This window comes from Bufo gargarizans, chromosome 2, assembly GCF_014858855.1.
Source record: "Bufo gargarizans isolate SCDJY-AF-19 chromosome 2, ASM1485885v1, whole genome shotgun sequence".
Taxonomy (NCBI): Eukaryota; Metazoa; Chordata; class Amphibia; order Anura; family Bufonidae; genus Bufo; species Bufo gargarizans.
In genome coordinates this window covers 38839193-38862759 of record NC_058081.1, presented here as the reverse complement: position 1 = coordinate 38862759, position 23567 = coordinate 38839193, and the positions used below count along the sequence as shown (strand labels likewise).

At 43.5% G+C, this 23567-nt stretch overlaps 1 protein-coding gene across 6 annotated transcripts in view; it reads right to left on the bottom strand.

Annotated features, from left to right (window-relative positions):
- The window catches only part of LOC122927178 (intercellular adhesion molecule 5-like), a 39134-nt gene extending 16135 nt beyond the window's left edge, over positions 1-22999 (bottom strand). For 5 of the 6 annotated variants that reach the window (XM_044278784.1, XM_044278786.1, XM_044278787.1 and 2 more), the window contains exons 1-5: positions 19130-19423; positions 13948-14211; positions 12166-12477; positions 3909-4172; positions 1486-1797 (exon numbers count right to left, since the gene is read on the bottom strand). In XM_044278784.1, the coding sequence (XP_044134719.1) occupies positions 1486-1797; positions 3909-4172; positions 12166-12477; positions 13948-14211; positions 19130-19184 (1207 nt within the window). In that variant the 5' untranslated portion in view covers positions 19185-19423. Of the gene's footprint in view, positions 1-1485; positions 1798-3908; positions 4173-12165; positions 12478-13947; positions 14212-19129; positions 19424-22880 lie in introns of those variants that run through there. The other variant, XM_044278789.1, reaches the window with a different exon arrangement.
- Positions 23000-23567: the final 568 nt, after the last annotated feature.

The following is a 23567-nucleotide window of genomic DNA, read 5'->3' as shown; positions in this document are numbered from 1 at the left end:
TGTGGATGGCACTGCTATATATGTGTCACCCACAGATCCCCCACCCCATAACAGTGCCATCCACATATCCCCCACCCCATAATAGTGGCATCCACAGATCACTCCCCCCATAACAGTGCCATCCACATATCCCCCACCCCATAATAGTGCCATCCATATTAGCCCTAATATACCTGTGGAAGGGGCCGGTGGCATGCAAATGCGGGGGGCCGGTGCGGTCACTGTACTCCGGCCCCATCGCTCACTCACTGCTTTATTGCCTAAACATTTTATAATAATAGCTTCCATTGAAGTTCTGATCCCCAGCCCCATCTGTACTACTTACTAAATGTCCTGTAGCAGACAGAGCAGGGCGGGCGGCCGGCCGGAACTCACTGATGTCACGTGCCTGCGCCGCCTACTTTATGAATGAAGTAGGCGGCGCAGGCAGGTGATGTCAGTGAGTTACGGCCGGCCGCCTGCCCTGCTCTGCCTGCTACAGGACATTTAGTAAGGTACAGGGGGGCTGGGGATCGGAACTTCAATGAAAGCTATTATTATAAAATGTTTAGGCATTAAGGATATGAGTTAGCGGCGGGGCCGGAGTACAGTGACCGCACCGGCCCCGCCGCATTTGCATGACACCGGACATTCTCCCTCCCCCGTCCAGCTGATACATCGCAATCTGCGATACTGCAGCATCGCAGACTGCGATGGAAAATGGCAGCATTCGCCCCATAAGACGCAGGGGCATTTTTACCCCTCTTTTGGGGGGAAAAAGTGCGTCTTATGGGGCGAAAAATACGGTAAATATACTTTTTTCTACTCATCTTGAGCTATCCAATAAGGGCGTTTGTCCCTCATGGCAGGCATACTCTCTGCTACATTATTTGCAGGATGCTCTCCTGAAGTATTGAGGTTTACTATATCCCGGAAGGGTTCTAGTGAATAAGAACAACTTGGCGCCTTGGTCATCCGGCTGTGTCCAGGAACTTGGAAAAATACTCTTGGTCACTTGTGCTTGTGAAGTCCATAGGCCAGACTCAACTCTAACCTTTACTAGATTTGCTTTATATTTAGACGTAGACTTACTGTCCAGTGCTAAGCTGCTGTAACTACTCTTAGTTTGTCCTCTCCAGGATTGATCAGGTCCCGGAGGAAAGAAATTGCAGCTACATAGTGGATAAGGCCTGTTTCATTCCTCCTTACACTTGCTTTCCTCCTCTCTACAATACACTACAATCTACTACACTGGAATGCCCTGAGCTAGACACACCCCAAGCTATATAAATGAGTGGCACCAGCACCACTTAGGGGTGAATGGGTGCAATGACAATGCCAGCCTGATGATAGGAAATACCATACATTGCAAATACATTAGATAGACAGATGTTTAAAGTGTCCCCTTTACACACATTTGTTGGACGCTGCACCCTTAACAATGAGAACTTTGGCCCATATTTCGCTTGGAGAAGACAGAAATGCCAGACTTGTGATCCAACTTACTGTAGGCCTGTACGGTTATCTCCGTGGACTTGACTGTGTGGACCTCTGACCCCAGTCGTAGGACGGCCTCACAGGAGAAGTCCTTAAGGTTGTCACTGCGACAAGCTGTCAATGTATGTAAGTGACTCACAGTCCTTCTATTCACCACGTGTGGTCCTTCATATGATTTTGTGTCAATGACATCCTCTCCTCTGCGGATGTTCATGGTAAGATACTCTAAAGGAGCAACATCATGAACCGTACAGTTGATCGTATATTCTTTTCCTTCCTGTAGCTCAGTCTGCAGGTCTATAGTGATGTTGGAAGGAAGAGCTGCAACAACATCACAGGTATATTCATGTTACTATATTAATATTGGGACATGCTGTTTGGTTTGAGGCATTACTCAATTAAATATGCACCATTCCTCACACACGAAGATCACTCAATAATATGGAAATTCATGAAGGACTCAGAAATTGAGGTTCCACTCACAGTAGGAGTAGTGTTCATTTTAGGACATGGTCAGATATTATAGTCAAGTATCAGAATAATGTCAGTTTGCGGTAAATTATTCACCCTGATACTTGACTCCCTAGAGTCATACATGGCTTTACATAGGAATATCATAGGCTGTAATTCATTCCTTTTAAGACCTAAGTGTTTTAAGTGACTTAAGTGTATTTTTTCTTATTGCATTTGGTACATCATGGGCATCATGCCTTACTGCAAGCATCTCCATAGATCAAGGATCTCACATCCTGTAGAGCCTACATGTCTCATATTTGGTGTCTATGCGATCTCTATGATGAAACATGGAAATATGCCTGTTCCTGTACTACTTTCTATACAGGCTTGAAGTCATGTTTTGTTCATATTTCATATCTGCCAGTTGAATAGTTAGGTGGGATGAGCATGGATAATTAAGTGTCGGCTGTGGGGCTGGACCAGGATGCAGGGGGTTGTCATGCCAGCCCCACCCCTGTTTCTGAAGGAAGATAAAAATTTGGGACCTTGGATATTTTAGGTGACACACCTTGGGAGACCCAATCTGGATGGTGTACATCTTCTTTCCTGTCACTGGGAAATCAAAGTAATTTGAGGGTGTGTGGACTGGTTGGGGTGAATTATGCTCAGTTTGCAGCCTGAGTGGAAGGTGAGTTCAAGATTGAGTGAGTGGAATAAACTAACCCCTTGCAGTCAAATTTGCATTATGTGCTAGAGCGGCACGTATGGGACACTGAGTTTTACATCTGTACTGGTTTTTAGACACAAAACATTTCCATCCATTTAAAGCAAACATTAATCATTAAATAAGGAGGAATTGAGACCTGCTGCAAAAATACACCTACATATGAAAATGCTACTGTGTAGTGCACAAAGGTGGCCCTATTACTGCTTGGGACATAAAGGGAGCAGTATTACAATGTGGGACCTCAAGGGGGCACTATTTTTGTCCGGCACACATCATGAGTACTTTTACTGTGTGGTGCACTATTACATTCTGAGCTACTGTTACTGCCTGGGTCACCATCTGTCTGGCACTGTTCTTTTTAGCTGCTGGATGACATCATCATGGGGGTCTGGGCTATATAAAGAAGAAAAGGGAGAATTAAAGACTCCAATCAGAGGAAACACCAGTAAATCCAAATAGGTCCCATTAAAGTGTATAAATAGGTAATAAATATTCTACGGTATGTTCACTTGTAGACTCATGTTGTGGATTTGCTAGAGTTTTGCAAAAGTAGTCACGGCAGTACACTGTGATTGCTGTAGATTGCTGTGTCTGAATATACTCTTATGACATTTATTGAATATGTAGAAGTTGTAGAAGAATTAACAATGTTTGTGAGGGGAACGCACTCATGAAACCATGATACTGGGCCCAATGTCTTAAAACAGCCTTGTCTGTGCTTCCTGGAAAGGACAGAGTTATCCTTTATTATAGGGTGGTGATAGTTAATATTTAGTGGTAGATAATTGTCTCAACTTACTGAGAATTCCAGTTCTCTCAAGTTACAGTTCCTCATTACATATTGTTTATATCATAAATACCTGTATGCTCATGTTCAGATGAGTGGTCCCAATTGTAACGCTCATCATAATTTCTTGCAGGATTGGGTTTAAGTTTAATCTAAGTTTCTAGAGGGAAATTCCTAACTTAAGACCCCTTCTGTTAGCCAGAGCGGAGATCAGCTACAAAAAGTGTCTTTCACTGTGGAGGACCTAACATGTGTAATACCTAATTTCTCCTGCAGTGGTGCTGCAGGGAAATTAAACACTTGTTGCCAGGTTCCCTTGCAGAATACAGCTGGTCACTGGAGGTCCTAGACGTGGGACACTCTGTGATTAGGAAGCCCTTCTAATAAAAATAAATGAAGTGGACATACCCTTTAATAAAAAGCACCCTGAATGTAACTTTTTATTTTTATTATGCTACTTACCGTATGACATGACTATGGAGTGACTTATAAAAATGCCATCTCCAGTGTTGAGCATGCAGACACACGTTGAGTTCTCCCAGTCACGGACAATCACTTGCACTGCCAACCAGTTGGGCCCCCTCTTGGTCTGATTCTTGTATAATCTGCTTTCATAGATTGTTTGATCAGGTTTGTGAGTAGAGCAGTTTAACCACACAGCCTCTCCAAATGGGACGAACACCTCAGAACTTATGGCTCCGAACTCCAACGTGTCCTGGGACCTCACTGCAAAAGAAATAACAAGGCAACGATATATGGATGGTTGGATGGAATAACTAGAATCCCCGGAGAATTTCCACGGGGACATATTTTCCAGGTGGCATATTTTGCTAATATAGCCATACAATGTGTTGGATGGCGAAGGCCTTGTGATCACAGTACCCAGGTCCTGGTGGGTAAGGGATATATTGTGACTACTACCTAGTCGCCATTATTCATTTATGATCTTTGCTGAGACTGAGGATATTTAGTGTGGGACTTTCCTTTACAACCACACAATATAGAGTAGTGTCGATAAGAAAGAGAAGTGAAAGAGTCCCCTCCATCATAGCTGGGCTATGGGAAACAGTCCAAACGAGGATGTGGTTGATAACCACTATACAGCTGAACAGTGCCCTTTATGGTAATCCAGAATAATCTCTAATCCCTAGTTCTATTGTTTGCATGTATAAAAATGTGTTGTTATATTTTGTTTGCTGTTACTTTTGGGATAATGAAGTACTGGTGCAGGTATGATTTCTGACTACTATGGTATTTGTGATTGAAAACACAGTTTCAAAAAAAAGAACTTTCTCTATTGTAAAACACACATTACAAACTTGCTATTATTTACCCCCCACCACTTTCCCCAACACCAATATAATGGCACACGAAAGGCCAGTGTAAGATCCGACTAATGTGATATTTATGTTTTTTATCAATGAAGTTTCAAAAAAGACCCTTCTCTACTGTAAAAGACATGTTGCAAACTTGTCATGCAGTTATCCCCCCCACACACACACCAACAATTTAATAATATAGTAAGGTGGGGATACTTCTGTCTTTTGTTTTATTTGCATTTCATTTCACTGGTATAAAAATCGTCTTATGGCCATAAAATGATTTTGCTATAATAGAACATTAAAAATGTGCAATTGCTCAGCAGCAGAATGCTATTAGGGTGCTGTGCTGGCAATAATAATATGTAGAAACTTGAGGTTTTGGGAAAAAAAACTCTCTCTCTATTCAAATGAGAAAAAATAATGTTTTTTTCCCTTGCAGGTGGTTGGCACTGTGCCCCAGCCCCTCACTCCCTCAAACTGCTTTCTATGTTCAAAGTCCCTAGTATTTTACAAAATTATTCCTTTTTCCCTACACTGTCCCTATTACACTCTGTGTACTGTGTACTGTCTAAGATCGTTTTCTGGCAGACACTCCTTAGACCCATCCATCCTCATCAACAGCTCAACACAGAATGACGTTCTGCATAGGCATCTCCCTGCCTGCTGCTACCCATGATTTGCTGATCTAGGCTGTCTGTCCCCCACACACACACTTTCTCCCAGGGTCAAGTGAGCATCCTTCTTCATCCCTCATGGTTTTACCTGCCAACATGTGCAGTTTTGCGAACCTAAAGAGCTTTGGGTTTGTTTGGCAGATTCATTTTTGTGAAATTTGTAACAAACCTTAAACTAAACCCCAATAATTTCAGTGAATTATATGTACTCCAAAATTGTGCCATTTAACTACCTCAGCTCCCCTAGCTTAAACACCCTTAATGACCAGACCACTTTTTACAATTCTGCACTACACTACTTTCACCGTTTATCGCTCGGTCATGCAACTTACCACCCAAATTAATTTTACCTCCTTTTCTTCTCACTAATAGAGCTTTCATTTGGTGGTATTTCATTGCTGCTGCCATTTTTACTTTTTTGGTTATTAATCAAAATTTACCGGAATTTTTGCAAAAGAATGATATTTTTCAATTTCTGTTGTAATTTTTATTTTTTATTTTAAAACAACATCTATATATAAATTTTTCGCAAAATTTATTGTTCTACATGTCTTTGATAAAAAAAAAATGTTTGGATAAAAAAAAATGGTTTGGGTAAAAGTTAGCGTTTACAAACTATGGTACAAAAATGTGAATTTCTGCTTTTTGAAGCAGCTCTGACTTTCTGAGCTTCTACAATGCCCAGACAGTAGAAAAACCTCACAAATAACCCCATTTCGGAAAGTAGACACCCTAAGGTATTCACTGATGGGCATAGTGAGTTCATAGAACTTTTTATTTTGTGTTAGCGGAAAATTATGATTTTTTTTTTCCCCTTACAAAGTCTCATATTCCACTAACTTGTGACAAAAAATTAAAACTTCCACGAACTCACTATGCCCATCACGAAATACCTTGGGGTGTCTTCTTTCCAAAATGGGGTCACTTGTGGGGTAGTTATACTGCCCTGGCATTTTAGGGGCCCTAATGTGTGAGAAGTAGTTTGAAATCACAATGTCTAAAAAATGCCCTGTGAAATCCCAAAGGCGCTCTTTGGAATGTGGGCCCCTTTGCCCACCTAGGCTGCAAAAAAGTGTCACACATGTGGTATCGCCGTACTCAGGAGAAGTTGGGCAATGTGTTTTGTGGTGTCATTTTACATATACGCATGCTGGGTGAGAGAAATATCTCGGTCAAATGCCAACTTTGTATAAAAAAATGGGAAAAGTTGTCTTTTGCCGAAATATTTCTCTCACCCAGCATGGGTATATGTAAAATGACACCCCAAAACACATTTCCCAACTTCTCCTGAGTACGGCGATGCCACATATGTGACACTTTTTTGCAGCCTAGGTGGGCAAAGGGGCACACATGTGGTATCGCCATACTCAGGAGAAGTAGGGCAATGTGTTTTCGGGTGTCTTTTTACATATACCCATGCTGAGTGAGAGAAATATCTCGGCAAAAGACAACTTTTCCCATTTTTTATACAAAGTTGGCATTTGACGAAGATATTTATCTCACCCAGCATGGGTATATGTAAAATGACACCCCAAAACACATTGCCCAACTTCTCCTGAGTACGGCGATACCACATGTGTGACACTTTTTTGCAGCCTAGGTGGGCAAAGGGGCCCACATTCCAAAGAGCACCTTTAGGATTTCACAGGGCATTTTTTACACATTTTGATTTCAAACTACTTCTCACACATTAGGGCCCCTAAAATGCCAGGGCAGTATAACTACCCCACAAGTGACCCCATTTTGGAAAGAAGACACCCCTAGGTATTTCGTGATGGGCATAGTGAGTTCATGGAAGTTTTTATTTTTTGTCACAAGTTAGTGGAATATGAGACTTTGTAAGAAAAAAAAATCATCATTTTCCGCTAACTTGTGACAAAAAATAAAAAATTCTAGGAACTTGCCATGCCCCTCACGGAATACCTTGGGGTGTCTTCTTTCCAAAATGGGGTCACTTGTGGGGTAGTTATACTGCCCTGGCATTTTGGGCGCCCTAATTTGTGAGAAGTAGTTTGAAATCAAAATGTGCAAAAAATGCCCTGTGAAATCCAAAAGGTGCTCTTTGGAATGTGGGCCCCTTTGCTCACCTAGGCTGCAATAAAGTGTCACACATGTGGTAAGGCCGTACTCAAAAGAAGTAGGGCAATGTGTTTTGGGGTGTCTTTTTACATATACCCATGCTGGGTGAGAGAAATATCTCGGCAAAAGACAACTTTTTCCATTTTTTTATACAAAGTTGGCATTTGACCAAGACATTTATCTCACCCAGCATGGGTATATATAAAATGACACCCCAAAACACATTGCCCTACTTCTCCTGAGTACGGCGATACCACATGTGTGACACTTTTTTGCAGCCTATATGCGCAAAGGGGCCCACATTCCTTTTAGGAGGGCATTTTTAGACATTTGGATCCCAGACTTCTTCTCACGCTTTAGGGCCCCTAAAATGCCAGGGCAGTATAAATACCCCATATGTGACCCCATTTTGGAAAGAAGACACCCCAAGGTATTCAATGAGGGGCATGGCGAGTTCATAGAAAAAAATAAATTTTGCCACAAGTTAGCGGAAATTGATCTTTTATTTATTTTTTCTGACAAAGTCTCCCTTTCCACTAACTTGGGACAAAAATTTCATTCTTTTATGGACTCAATATGCCCCTCAGCGAATACCTTGGGGTGTCTTCTTTCCAAAATGGGGTCATTTGTGGGGTGTTAGTACTGCCCTGGCATTTGAAGGTCTCCGCAATCATTACATGTATGGCCAGCATTAGGAGTTTCTGCTATCCTCTGGGCTGAAAGAAAAAATGAACGGCACAGATTTCTTTATTCGCATCGATCAATGTGGATGAAAAAATCTCTGCCAAAAAAAAAAATGGAGGGGAAAGGCGTCTGCCAGGACATAGGAGCTCCGCCCAACATCCATACCCACTTAAATCCTATGCCCTGGCAAACCCAATTTCTCCATTCACATCAATCGATGTGGATGAATAAATCATTGCTGGGATTGTTTTTAACTTTTTTTATATACAAAGTGTTTGCCAAAGCATATGAACATCGCCGCCCCCTCAGCTCATATGCCTCAGCAAACGTATCTTTTACTGCAGAGGAGAAATCTCGTCTTGCAGCGCCGCATACACCGACTTTTGTGTACTCTGACAGCAGCACTATGCTTCTGTCAGAATGCACATCAGTGCTGCAGCTAGTCGATCGGTTGGTCCACCTGGAAGGTAAAAAATAAATAAAAAAAAAATAATAAAAAAATAAAACAGGCAGCAACGCAATAAATTTATTAACTTTATAATAACATTTGAACGGAACATATAAACTTTATTTAACTTTTTTTGAACAGAACGTTAACTTTTTTGCTTACTGGTGATTTTTTATTTTTTATTTTTTTACCTTTATAGGACAAACCTCTCCTTCCCCATGGGACAATGTGCGAAGCGCAAATCGCCCAAAGATGTGGCGAAGTACATTATGCACTTTGTCCCAGGTGAAAGGAGAGGTTTGCAGCAGCTCTGTGTGAATGGGCCCTAATAGCCCTGTGTGCCTGTCCTGTGAGATGCAATCCCTATGCTAAGTGTACCTGTGTGTGGTACTTCCGGAAACACTCCCCTGCATAGGGCAGGGTGGTCAGGGCAGTCAGGACAGAAATAGCGTGTGTCACGCCTTATTTCACTCCTGCTACAGACACGACATCTTTTTCGGGGTGACGGTTGGGTTGAGGTACCAGCAACTACATTGGGGAAATGACGCTCGTGTAGACGGCTCACTACACTGGTGGATGGGGCCACGAAACCTCCTGGATACAGGAGGTTCTCGATGATCTCTTCCTGAAATTTAAGGAAGGATCCTGTTCTCCCAGCCTTACTGTAGAGAACAAAACTATTATAAACAGCCAATTGAATTAAATATACAGACACCTTCTTATACCAGTTTCTGGTGCGTCGGGAAACTAAGTAAGGAGCCAACATCTGGTCATTGAAGTCTACCCCTCCCATAAGCGAATTATAGTCGTGGACACAGAGGGGCTTTTCAATGACACTGGTTGCTCGTTCAATTTGTATTGTCGTGTCTGCGTGAATGGAGGAGAGCATGTAAACGTCATGCTTGTCTCTCCATTTCACCGCGAGCAGTTCTTCATTACACAAGGCAGCCCTCTCCCCTCTTGGGTGGTAACGAGCCGTTGGGGGAAGCCCCGGCGACTAGGTCGCGCGGTGCCACAGCAGCCAATCTGTTCTAGGAACAAATGCCTGAAGCAGGGCACACTTGTGTAAAAATTGTCCACATAAAGATGGTACCCCTTGCCAAATAAGGGTGACACCAAGTCCCAGATTGTCTTCCCACTGCTCCCCAGGTAGTCAGGACAACCGACCGGCTCCAGGGTCTGATCTTTACTCTCATAGATCCGAAATTTGTGGGTATAGCCTGTGGCCCTTTCACAGAGCTTATACAATTTGACCCCATACCGGGCGCGCTTGCTTGGGATGTATTGTTTGAAGCCAAGGCGCCCGGTAAAATGTATAAGGGACTCGTCTACGCAGATGTTTTGCTCAGGGATATACAAATCTGCAAATTTGTTGTTGAAGTGGTCTATAAGGGGCCGAATTTTGTGGAGCCGGTCAAAAGCTGGATGGCCTCTGGGATGGGAGGTGGTGTTGTCGCTAAAGTGCAGGATGGCCTCAAATCGTGCCCTGGACATGGCAGCAGAGAACATGGGCATGTGATGAATTGGGTTCGTGGACCAATATGACCGCAATTCATGCTTTTTGGTTAGACCCATGTTGAGGAGAAGGCCCAGAAATGTTTTTAATTCGGAAACTTGGACGGGTTTCCACCGGAAAGGCTGGGCATAATAGCTTCCCGGGTTGGCGGCTATAAATTGAGTGGCATACCGATTTGTTTCTGCCACGACTAAGTCCAAGAGCTCTGCAGTCAAGAACAGCTCAAAAAATCCGATCTGAGCTGTCTCAACCCGAACTACAGACTGGACGGTGAAAGGGGGAACTAATGGTGCGGCTGAAGTTGGGGACTGCCAATCAGGGTTTGCCAGCACCCCAGGGACTCTAGGGGCTCTACGGGCCTGTCTGTGCAGTGGCTGCGATGGGGTAACTATTGCACGTGCCACCGTACCAGCTTCAACTGCCCTTCTGGTGCTCGCCACTTCACCATGTTGTACGGCAGTGCTGCTACTAGGTCCAGGGTGGGCTGCGCTGCTGGTGTATGCCTCACCACGTAATCCGACAGCGCCAGCCCCACTCTGCTGCCCTTGAAGTGGATCCTGCGCAACCTGTGGTCTAGCGACACGGGGCCGGGTACGCCTGGTGCTATCAGGGACCTCAGCCTCCTCGTCCGAACTTTGGGTCAGACTGCCACTGTTTTCTACAGGTTCATATTCTGACCTGCTGGATTCGTCAGATGAGGGTTCCCATTACTCATCCGACTGGGTCAGAAGCCTGTAGGCCTCTTCAGAAGAATACCCCTTGTTTGACATTTGGGCAACTAAATTTAGGGGTATTCCCTGAGACTACCCAAGAAAAAAAGCAAGCCTTTCTTACAAATGGCAGGCTAGCGAAGTACCGGAAGCCGCTGCGATTGATAAAAAAGATCAAAACTGATTTTTTTTTATCGCCGCAGCGCTTGTAAAGTGATTGTGCAGTGATAAAAAAAATCTATATTTTTTGTCACTGCGGCGGGGCGGGCGTGGGTGAACGCACGTGTGGGCGACCGATCAAGCCTGATCGGGCAAACACTGCGTTTTGGGTGGAGGGCGAGCTAAGGTGACACTAATACTATTATAGATCTGACTGTGATCAGTTTTGATCACTTAAAGATACTATAAAAGTACAAATGCTGATTAGCGATACGCTAATCAGCGAATCAGTGACTGCGGTGTGGTGGCCTGGGCGCTAAACGATCGCTAACTACCTAACAAAGGGGCCTAAACTATCCTAAAACTATCAGACAATACCAGTGAAAAAAAAATGTGACAGTTTACACTGATCACTTTTTTCCCTTTCACTAGGTGATTGACAGGGGCGATCAAGGGGTTAATTGGGGGTGATGGGAGGTGATCTGGGGGCTAAGTGTGTACTCACTGTGATCTGTGCTCCTCTGCTGGAACCAACCGACCAAAAGAACCAGCAGAGGAGCAGAGAAGCCATTTAACACGTTATATTTATAAATATAAGGTGTTAAATGGCTTGTGATTTGTTTTTTAAAAAATCATCAGCCTGCCAGCGATGATCATTGGCTGGCAGGCTGATGATGTAACACTCCTTTAACTTTTGCCGGCCCACGATGCGCATGTGCGGGCCGGCTGTGAGCGCCATCTTGCGTCTCGCGAGATGACGCATAGATGCGTGACTCTGCCTCAGACAGCCGCCTCCGCGATCCTGCGTTAGGCGGTCCGGAGGCGAAATGCAACTCCCCCCCCCAAAAAAAAAGTCTCCACATCCTGAAGGCCAAAATAGGCCACAGTCTTACAAATCTGAAAATATTTTTAAATACCTATCTTGAAGCTGACGTAACCATTCCATTCTTGAACACACCTACTGGCTGACAGAGGTGATGTACCTGTATACAGCACATGATAAATTTAGTGGGGACCAGAAATAGTGAGCTCCCCCGTTGATAATTCTTGAAATCCTTAAAAATGTTGTCCCCTACAAATGAGGACTGTGGCCCATAATTTACATTCAGACAGGTGATCCAACTTACTATAGGTCTGTACGGTTATCTCCGTTGACTTGACTGTGTGGAGCTCTGACCCAAGTTGTAGGATGGCCTCACAGGAGAACTTCATAAGGTTGTCACTGAGATGAGCTGTGAATGTATGTAAGTGACTCACAGTCCTTCTGTTCACCACGTGTGGTCCTTCATATGATTTGCTACCAATGACATCCCCTCCTCTGCTGATGTATATGGTAAGATACTCCAAAGGAGCAACTTCATGAACCGTACAGTTGATCATATATTCGTTTCCTTCCTGTAGCTCTGTCTGCAGGTCTATAGTGATGTCGGAAGGCAGAGCTGCAACAACATCACAGGTATATTCATGTTACTATATTAATATAGAGAGACATTATTTGGTTTTATTTCCATTCCCAAGCTTTCTGTTTGCTGCCGGTGAATGGAATACTTTAGCTTCCATCCAGAGGCTTAAGAAGCCAATCAGTAGTAGTGTTATTATCGTTCCAGCTCCCGATCCACAGCACAGCAAACAAGTGCTTTCAGTGGTGATTGCCGAGGAAAAGTGTCAGGAAGAGAGTCAGATTGCACCTAATTACGGTACCGTCACTACACAGAGTTGGGATGTGGTCTTGTATTAAGGGAGTTCTCTCTCCACATCCCACAGCTGATTGAAGGCCCTTCGCCCTCAGCAATGTTGGCAAGCATATCACTGGTGGGGAAGAAGGGCATTTAGTCCGTTATGGATGATATGTAGAACTCCATTATAAAGCATGTGGTGGAGGCTTTGTCCACACAGAATTTGTAAACTCCATACAGTGTGTGCAGTTGGAAAGTTTCCAGCCCCCATACATACACTGAATATACACATAGTCCCAATGTTAGCATGGTCCAATGGTGTACCAGGAGTTCTCCGAGTGGGTCCAAGCTCAAACCTGTGACCCTCCTCCTTAGGATCATTTGATTTGTATGACCTTCTAATGATGATTGCGGTCTGCCATGGATGGGAGGGTGTCAGTCCACCTATACTATAAAAAAACAGCATTAGCAGCCGGCACAGATCATTGGGAGTTACACACTGTATAATAGGCAGCAGCAGTTACAGTCCATAGAGGGGTATGGCACACTATATTATATGCAGCAGATACGGTTCATATGGGTATGGCTTACTATATAATAAACATCAGCAGGCACAGTTCATGGCAGTTATGGCACACTGTACAATTAGCAGCAGCAGGGACAATACATGGGGGAGATTGGTAGACTACATAAAAAACACCAGTGAATCTAATCATGCCTCATTAATGTCAATAAATAGGTAAACATATTTTAGGGTATATTGACTTTAGTGCTCATGTTGAGGATTTGCTAGAGTTTTACAAAAGCAGTCACGGCAGTACACTGTGATTTCTCTAGAATGCTGTATCTGAATATACCCTTATGACATCTAATATCTTTGTGAGGGGAGCGCACTCATGAAACCATGATACTGGGCCCAATGTCTTAAAATTTAAAAAGTTGCTAGTTACCAATTCCTAACCCAAAAAAAACCCCTCTATTAACCAGAGCAGAGATCAGCTACAAAAACTGTCTCTGACTCTGGAGGACTCAACATGTGTAATGCCTAATTTCTCCTGCGGTGGTTCCCTTGCAGAATACATCTGGTCACTGTAGGTCCTAGCAGTGGGACACTTTGCATTCTGCTTGTTACTAGAGAGCCCTTCTAATAAAATAAAAAAATAAGTGGACATACCCTTTAACAAAAATTACCCTGGTTGTAGCTTTTGATATACTATATAATATACTGCTTACCATATGCCATGACTATTGTATGACTTGTAAAAATGTCATTTCTAGTGTCAAGCATGCAGACACACGTTGAGTTCTCCCAGTCACGGACAATCACTTGCACTGCCAACCAGTTGGGCCCCCTCTTGGTCTGATTCTTGTATAATCTGCTTTCATAGATTGTTTGATCAGGTTTGGGAGTAGAGCAGTTTAGCCACACGGCCTCTCCAAATGGGACGAACATCTCAGAACTTGTGGCTCCGAACTCCAACGTGTCCTGGGACCTCACTGCAAAAGAAAATCACAAGTCACAAGTCAACAATATATGATGGAATAACTGGAGTCCCTGGAGAATTTTCCCTCCCAGGTGACATATATTGTTAATCTAGCTATACAATGTGTTGGATGGTGAAGGCCTAGTGATCACAGTACCCAGGTCCTGGTGGGTAAGGGATATAGTGTGACTACTACCTAGTCTTGGTTATTCATGATCTTTGCAGAGACTGTGGATACGTAGTGTGGGACTTTCCTTTTCAACCAGACAGAGTAGTGTCGAACATCCATGAACTGCCATTGTATGTTTGCTCCTTAAAACCCTATGACAGGTATATCACTGCCCCTGTACCCACGAGGTCATTAGCAGGAGCTGATACACATATCCGGCTCCTGACGCAACTGCCCAGATTGGAGATTACTCAGATCCCATCAATTTAACTCATTAGACTAAAAAATATAAAAATAAATCAAATTAAGCTTAAAGGGAGTCTGTCACCTCCATATGGCCATATACAGTGCTTACATGGCTCTGTAGCACACCTATACAGGATTGTAATGGTACCTTTGTCTTTAGAATTGCACCAGCAGGAAAAACGAAGTTGAATTCATATGCAAATGAGCACTCGCAAGTGCCCAGGCTGCTCTGCCTTCTTTTCACTTTACTCCTCCCCAGTCTCTGCCTTTGCCCGCCCTCAAGTCCGGACCTATCGATGAGGCAAGAGACTTGGAGGGCGGGCAAAGGCAGAGACTGGGGAGGAGTAAAGTGAAAAGAAGGCAGAGCAGCCTGGGCACCTACTCACTGAACGCCGCCCCTGGTCACTTGCGAGGTACAATTACAATCCTGTATAGGTGTGCTACGGAGCCATGTAAGCACTGTATATGGCCATATGGAGGTGACAGACTCCCTTTAAAAAAGGCCTTTTCCCTTTATAATTAGTTCTTTATGTTAAAACATAAAACAATAATAATTTCAGTGCATTTTATGTACTCCAAAATGGTTCCATTTAAAATACTACTACTTCTCCTCCCCCCAAAAAATGAAAAACAGTCTCTGCCTCTTGAAGATCAGAATAGGCCATGTTCATGGAGATGTGTAGACATTTTTGAGGGCACTGATTGGCCAGCAGAGGTGACGTGCATAAATACAGCACACCATACAATGCATTCAGAAAGTCTTCAGACCCTTTCACTCTTTTTACATTTTGTTATGTTGCGGCCTTGTGCTAAGTGCTAAAAATAAATGTTTTCCCCCAACCATCTGCACTAAGTATCCCATAATGAGAAAGCAAAAACAGTATTATTGAAATTTTTGCAAATTTATAAAAATGGAAAAACAAAAATTTCATAAGGACATAAGTATTCAGAGCCTTTGCTAAGACTCATCTTTGAGATGTTACTACAGGGCATTTGGAGTCCACTGGTGGTAAATTCAGTTGATTGGACAAGATTTTGAAAGACTGTTGCACACTTAAATAAAAATTCAATGGAGGCAAAAAAGTTTGGAACACCCAGGACTCTTCCTAGAGCTGTCTGTCTGTCACCAACTTACCTGTCTGGGCTCCAGCGCTGTGGTCTGGGGTTACAAGGGCGTGCCCTTCGTGATGCCCTGTCCAGCCTCGTCCCCTGGTAACGCAAGCACGTCCATAGCAATGGAGCACTCGCTCTGTTTCACCCCACAGCGCAAGCACACTGGGGGAGATTTAGTGTTTCATTTGCTTTAGGGGTGTGCGCTATGACGTAGGCTGAGTCACTACTCAGCCTGACTATGTCTGGGCTACTGGGTTCTGGTACAATGGGGCACTAGATCCCTATCAGGTTCTGATCCAGGGACTCGATTCTCTATTTAAATCCCCTGCTGTGTGTTTTTTCCCTACCTACCGTGCCGACACAGCCCCTCCAAACTAAGTAATTGGGGGGAAGGACCTTGGTAAGAGAGGTGACCAAGATCCCAATGGTCACTGAGCTGAGCTTCAAAGATCCTGTGTGCAGATGGTAGAAACTTCCAGAAGGCCAACCATCACTGCAGTCTCCACCAATCTGGGCTTTAGAGCAGAATGAGCAGAAAAAAAGCTCATCAGTGAAATCCCGCCAGGAGTTTGTAAAAAAGCACCTAAAAGACTGTGAGAAACAAGATTCTCTGTTCTCATGAAACCAAGATTTAATTTTTAGGCCTCAATTTTAAGTGTCATGTCTGGAGGAAACTAGGCACTACTCATCACCTGCACAATATCATCCCTACAGTGAAGCATGGTGGTGGCAGCATTATTCTGTGGGGGTGTTTTTCAGCCGTTGGGACAGGGAGACTGGTCAGGGTGGAGGGAAAGGCTTAATGGAGCACAGTACAGAGATATTCGTGATGAAAACCTGATCCAGAGTGCTCTGGACCTCAGACTCAGCTGAAGGTTCACATTCCAACAAGACAATGACCCTAAGGACACAGCCAAGACAACACAGGAGCGGCTTAGGGACAACTCTGGAAATGTCCTTGAGTGGCCGAGCCAGAGCCCTGATTTGAACCCAATGGAACATCTCTGGAGAGACCTGAAAATGGCTGTCCACCAACGGTCTCTATCCAACCTGACAGAGCTTAAAACGATCGGCAGATAAGGATGGGAGAAAATTCCCAAATCCAGGTGTGCAAACCGTGAAGCATAATACCCAAGAAGACTGGAGGCTGTAATCACTGCCAAAGGGGCTTCAACTAAGTCCTGAGTAAAGGGTCTGAATATTTAGAGCATGTCAATGCGAGATTTTCGTTTTTCAATAAATTAGCAAATATTTCAAACATTCAGTTTTTATTTTGTCATTATGAGGAATTGAGTACAGAACAATAGTGAAAAAACTTGCATTTTTTATTTTATTTTATCTTAAGGCTGCAACATAAAATTTGAAACAAGCGACAGGGTCTGAAGCCTTTACGAATGCACTGCACTTAAATGAGGACGATATGCCATGGTGCTGGACCCAAGACGTTTTGAGCAGGTCAGAGGTATGTGTCAACGGCCTCAATTTGGTCTTGTTTTAATAGCTGATAATTTAATCTTTTAAACAAGATCGTATCACTAGCCCCGATACCTTGCATGTTACAGTTTATTTCCACCCTGTATGTAGCTCTTCCAGTTCCTGCATCCAATAAAACCAATGATGTGCTTCTCCTTTCTCTGCACAGATCCAGCCCCATCTATGCCTAGCTAGTTTATAGCTCCGCCCAACCAGCTAGTTGTATAGACACGCCCCCATCACTGTGCCTGTTGCTGCTTTGACACACCCATGGACATAACATCACAGGAAGTAAGAAAGAGCAGCATGGACATGGTCATGTGACCACAGCCCAGTACTGAAGATAGGAGTAAGAAAGGTAAAATCAATACATCACAAAAACTTCATAATGATTATTTTAAAGGATGTTGATGCAAACCGGAAAACCCCTTTAAGGGTGATGTCTAAATAAAGCTTTTATTTCTTTTAATAAAATCTCATGGTGAAATCTATTCTATCTCCATACAGATCTGCATGTCCGTGCATCCACCTGGTTTTCCTTCACATGTGCGTTGATTGACTGATTATGGTTGAATATAACAAAATAACATATCAGTGGGTTTAGTAGTAGATATGAGTGGAATTTAGGCTTAAGTTTGAAATAAGAGGTTTGTGGTTTGATTTAGGCAAATCAAAATGAATAATTTGTGAAATCACTTTGGCCATTGTATTGGACTAAATGAAAACCCCATGGGTTGTGGGTGTGCTCAAAAACTAGTAATTGCATATGATGGAAATGCAGCACACTGACCCACAGGAGAGGTGTGATGATGGGTGGAGCTTGAGAGGATAGGAATACTGGTGGTGACATTGAGGGTGGTTGTAGTCCTCACAGTGGCTAATGCTTCCCCTTCTAGAGCTCCCTGGACTGGGCATGCAATAAGTGGAGTAGTAGTTTGCCTCTGTGAGTCTCCCTCTAAGTACACTTTGTCATCTTCCCAAATAACCGTAGAGGTGAACTTTCTGCAATTCCCAGTGTGAGGGGTGCAGATCTTAGATCCACCAGTCCATCTCCAAAGTGTGGTGGGTACTGGAGGCAATTAACCCTTTCTATTTGCAGTAAAGTCTTTTGCCATAAATGAGCCTTACCTTACTGTCTTTCCAGCAACCTTAACGATTCCCTACCAGCTGTAGATATTCTGCACTTTCTCTCTTGTAGGAGTAATTTTTGGAAAATTTGTTCTCTGGTAGCTTTCAGCCTCAGGAATGGTGATTTCGAGGATGAGGCTTCTCTTTGGGGCCTACTTTAGAGTTCACTAAAGTAGGTCTTCTGTATAGTACTGCTGGCTAGAAACTCTGTACTCTAAGAAGCTAGTGGGAAAGGACCAGCCTGTCTCCAGCAACCTGAATAAGACTGCCAGATTTAACTAGATGTTAATCATATATAACCATAAGGGATAGACAGTGCACAATAAAGAGAACTTTAGCAATAAATTACAACATTAGGGGGTCAATTATTAGAACCAGCGTTTTTAGACATCGGTCTTAATAAAGCCCCTGCACTAGTGGGTGATCTGCCAAAGTTATGAAGAGGCACCGGCCTCTCCATAACTTCGGCGCATCCAGCACCGCTTCTAAATGTAAGCCAGCTTCCATGCTGACTTACAATTAGACCATTTTCTACTTAATCTGCACCTGAAATACGTATTTCAGGTTAATAAATGACCCCCTAATGCATTAGCATGGAATTAACTCTTTAGCAGTGATCCTCTGGGTCACTGCAGAGATGTATAGATATTAGACAGTAGACACAAATATTCTAAATTGACTCAACTTTATATGGAAGAATGTATGCCCTTATACAACAATCAGCATTTTCTAGGACTACTCACTGCATACCTACAGTAAACAGACGACCCTACAAGCAGAGCTACTCTCCTGTTCTTCCTACCTTGGTTCAGCAGTATAACAGTAAACAGTGCGAGCAGAACCTGGCAAGCCTTCATGGTAAGATGTGCTGAAGCAGCAGAGTTAATTCCAATTGACAGGTATGGCGATGATGATGAGGAGATCTGTGTAGGGTGTCAACGAGAGAGGAGAATGTCCCAGGGCTGTAATGTCCCAGAGATGTCCTGCTCGTAGTCTTCTAATAGCCCATGTCCTACTTTATACCGACTGTGCAATCTACTCTAGACTAAAGCCTGTTCTCTCCTCCGTTGAATGTCTTGCTCTTCAGCCTGTGTCACTGCCAACACTTAGTAGTGAGCTCAGGACAAAGAGGCGGTATGAGGAAGGACAAATGGATATAGGAAGTGGTACCTCACGACAACAAGTACTAACTTCCTAAGCTGTCTATGTGTTGCTATGTAAGACCGAGATATGGCCACAGGTACCTTGGGAGCAGCACACAGGGGGGAATTTGCAGATAACAGTTCTTTCTACTCACAATAGACCATAAACAAAACCAAGTTTCATGCAGAGGGAGGTACCCCACGTCGACGTTTCACAACAGTCAACACTCGGGGTGCAGCGGAGGCGGAAATGCCATACAGCCAGCTTCTCTTTTAGGGAGCACTACTCCTTCTCTGGCATGTCTGGCGTCCATATTGCCCTCGGACAGCTCTATAACAGCTCTCCTCTGCTATACTAGCAAAGACAAAAGGATGATCCAACATTTTATAAAAAAAGTACTAGCCAGACGTTATTATATCCATGTCAAAAGCCTTGGGAAATACATGCCGTGAACAGTGAAACCTGTTACGTGTGTTCTTAGTCCATTATCCCTCACCGACAGGCTCTGAGACACTCCAGCTCTGCAAACCAACTGCCTTGGTGGGAATTCCAAGGGTACTTATGCCAGCCCCCTGGATTCCTACTTAGTGGGTCACATGGCCACTCACCAGTATGAAGTACAGTATCTCTGTACTGGTAACTGGTCAAACCAGCTCAGCCAGATCTACTTCACCACTGCACTTGCATCGTCCCACTCAGGACACGTGGGAACTGCAAAATAGCTTTAAAACTGCATTATCATATTGCATGTTATTTTGTATTACAACACCTGTTGTATCCCTGTTCATAGGCTGGTCTGGTGTAATTTATACATCCCACCACTAGATGGGGATAGTACTCAGGTCATATATATACCTAGGTCAGGCCTAGTGGGAGAGGTTAGTGAGATTAGACAGGTCAGGTCAGTGATTAGTAGTCTGCTGCTGAGTTTGAGAGAGTGCAGATCTAGCACTTCTGCTCAGATGAAAGTCTAGTCCAGAAAGGGACAAAGGAAAGAAAAGACTAAAAATCTAAAGGATAAAAGCCACAAATCAGGCATAAAAGACCTTTGGGTATCCAGGTGAAGGATACTAAAGCCACCGGCAACCTCACCAAATTACACTGATACAGAACCTTCAAGCTAAGCTAAACCAAACCCAGCCAAACCTATTAACAGTGGATCAACAGGATTCCTCTAAACAAAAGACTGTATTCTGTTTGATGTACCTACTGCAACTAGAACCAACATCAGTAAAAGTTGTGAGTTGTATCCTACCACTGTCTACTTCATTCTCACTATTGGTTGTACCACCATTAACGGTACTGGCGTCACAACAAATACCATCAAGGGACTCAGCCGCAACAAGCACCCTAAGCACCCCTGACATCAAGGGCACCTCAACCTCCATCTTGGCTGATGCTTCCCTATCACAGAGCGTGCCCCGGAGGATTTCGTGCTGTCCACCTCAACACTGCTGCCAGCCCAGGGAGGCTTTCTGCTAACCGTGAGTAAACCGATGAACTGTGTTGTTATTTGGCCCCTCATCGGTCCACCGTGCACCTCATGTGTTGCCCCTGCGGTACTGGCTGGCTGCACACTTCTTACAAACACTACGCGATAGACGGACTGAGAACTTAAAGTGGCCCTGGAAAAAACCTAAAAGTGGTCCCATGTTGTAGGTGGGTCCAAACTGATAAAAGGCAGGGCAACACAAGTAGGCAGAGCTAGAAATACTGTAGTGCAGAACAAAATACCACCACAGCAGAACCAAATACTACAGAGCAGCCCAAAATACTGCCACCGGTATCATATTATGAAATGATATAGTTCAGATAGCCGAAGGCTACAAAGCTCCTGTTTCTGGTCAAATAAAGCGTAGCGTTTATTTCTTTTTATTAAAACTAATACAGAACAGGAGAAAAAAGAAAAAGAAAAAGTGCTTTTTAAAATTTAAAGGTGCTATGTGGATACTAGCGGCAGTGGATTAGGGTATAATTCCCATATAAGTGCCTCCTTATTTCCTTTTAGCAGTCCTGCTAAACGTCTCTCCGTATATGACAAGGTGGAGGATAGTCTTATATGTCGCTTGGGGATGATTCCCTCTTAGCGACGCTTTAAATACAGCCGCTGCCGCTAAAGTGTCCAAAGATGGCCTGGTATATCGCTTTGGGATAAAGCCCTATTAAAGTCACTCTGGATGCGATTCTTTTCGCTAGCGTGTCCAAGTTATGGTCAGTCTGAAGTTCTCACCGCTTAGACACAAGTATCCCTCACGCACCTAATTTAAAAGTTAAACTAGAGCTCCCCCAACATGTTTCGCCACTGGATGTGGCTTCATCAGGGGATGGAGCTACTGTCAACACGAGTGCTTCATCGAAGGATGCACATATTCCATTAGGGCAAATGGATATTAACATCGCCTTTAGGAACCTAAATAAAACCTGTAGTCAGCATATACGGTCGTGGTGGGAGATAGCAAGTCTGGAAACATATATCCAACAGGGCATGGTATATAGAGGACTACGTATCCCTCTGAGACCAAACGTACATCTGGAGGACACCCAGTTCACTAAGGGATGGGAAGATCTCCTAATGGAGTGCTCCCTCAGATTATTAAAATATCTGGCTGAATACGAGAAAAGCTTTTTCAATAAAGTGGACCAACAACTTGAGAAGGAGATCAGAGAGATACAGGAGGTTGCGCTACATCCAGAATTCCCTGACCTTGAACAAAAAATAAAGAAAAATATTGAAACATTGCAACACAAAATAAAGGAAAGGAAACACGTGAAGTACCTAAGAGATCGCACTGACTTTGAAAGTAACAGAGTGTATATCTGGAGGAATAGGATTATTAACCGCAATCCACGCAGGACACATAGGGAGAACTCAGAAACAGAAACCTCTGGGACAGAGGGCTCAGGCTATAGCTCCACCGGACAAGGGAACCGTCCCACGGGCATTAAACGCAAAACTAAAAAAAGACAATATCCCCCTAGAAAATTATCCCTTGAGAGACGGGATCAACCTCAATCATGCCCAAGGGGAGTAATAGCAAAACAGGGCATAACAGACGTAAACACCAGAGCAACCAATCCCATTGGTATATCTACCTTACCCTATCCATCTGCATCTACTCAACCCTTTTCCTTTGGGAATCTAGCTCAAGGCCAGACTATGTTCCAAACACAAACATCACAAGTATCTACCCAGGCACATCCTCCACCAATCAATGTGGGAGAGAAGACCACAAATATTGCCCCCCTTTTTTTAGGACAAACAGGGGTTCAACCGAGGGACCGAGAGAAATGGGGATACAGCAAATAGCTGTAAGGATACCAGATGAAGAACCAGATGAAAAACAAATTATTAATCTGTCTAATTACACATTAACATCGCCAGAAAAATTACTTTTAAGTAAGGGCCTTACCTTTGCCCCAGTCCCCCAATGCGAAAAATTCCTTTGGATTAAAGATATGAACCTCTTCGCACGAAAATTGGCCCTACATAAAGTACATAAAAAAGAAGAACAGGATGCACGTATATTATATGAGAACGAAAGGAGATGTGTTGAAATGTTGGAAGCATTACAGAAGGAGAGTGAAGGTCATCAGATCATTCCTGACCCCCCCTTCTCTACGCTGAAACCAAGATCAAAAACTACACCACAATTCACACAATTTCAAGAAATAGAGACTTTTATACAGTTGGTCACGCAAGACATTAAATCATTACGGATGAGGAAGGAACATATCGAACCAAATCTAAACATTCAAGAACAGGAAGCCCTAGAAAACCTAAAAAAGAATGATAGAATTATAATTAAACCCAGCGATAAAGGTGGCAATATTGTTATTCAAGATCGAAACGACTATATAGATATGGTATTGAAACTCCTAAGAGATAAGCAGACGTACCAACCTCTGCCTAACGACCCTACAAAGGAATATTTAAATGACCTGAAAAGCCTACTACAGGAAGCCCTCCAGACTAATGTAATAACTAAGGAAGAATACCAATACCTCTATAACAAAAACCCTATGATTTCTACCTTCTATGCACTACCAAAAGTGCACAAGAATAGAAAGCCAGTACCAGGTAGACCAATTGTATCTGG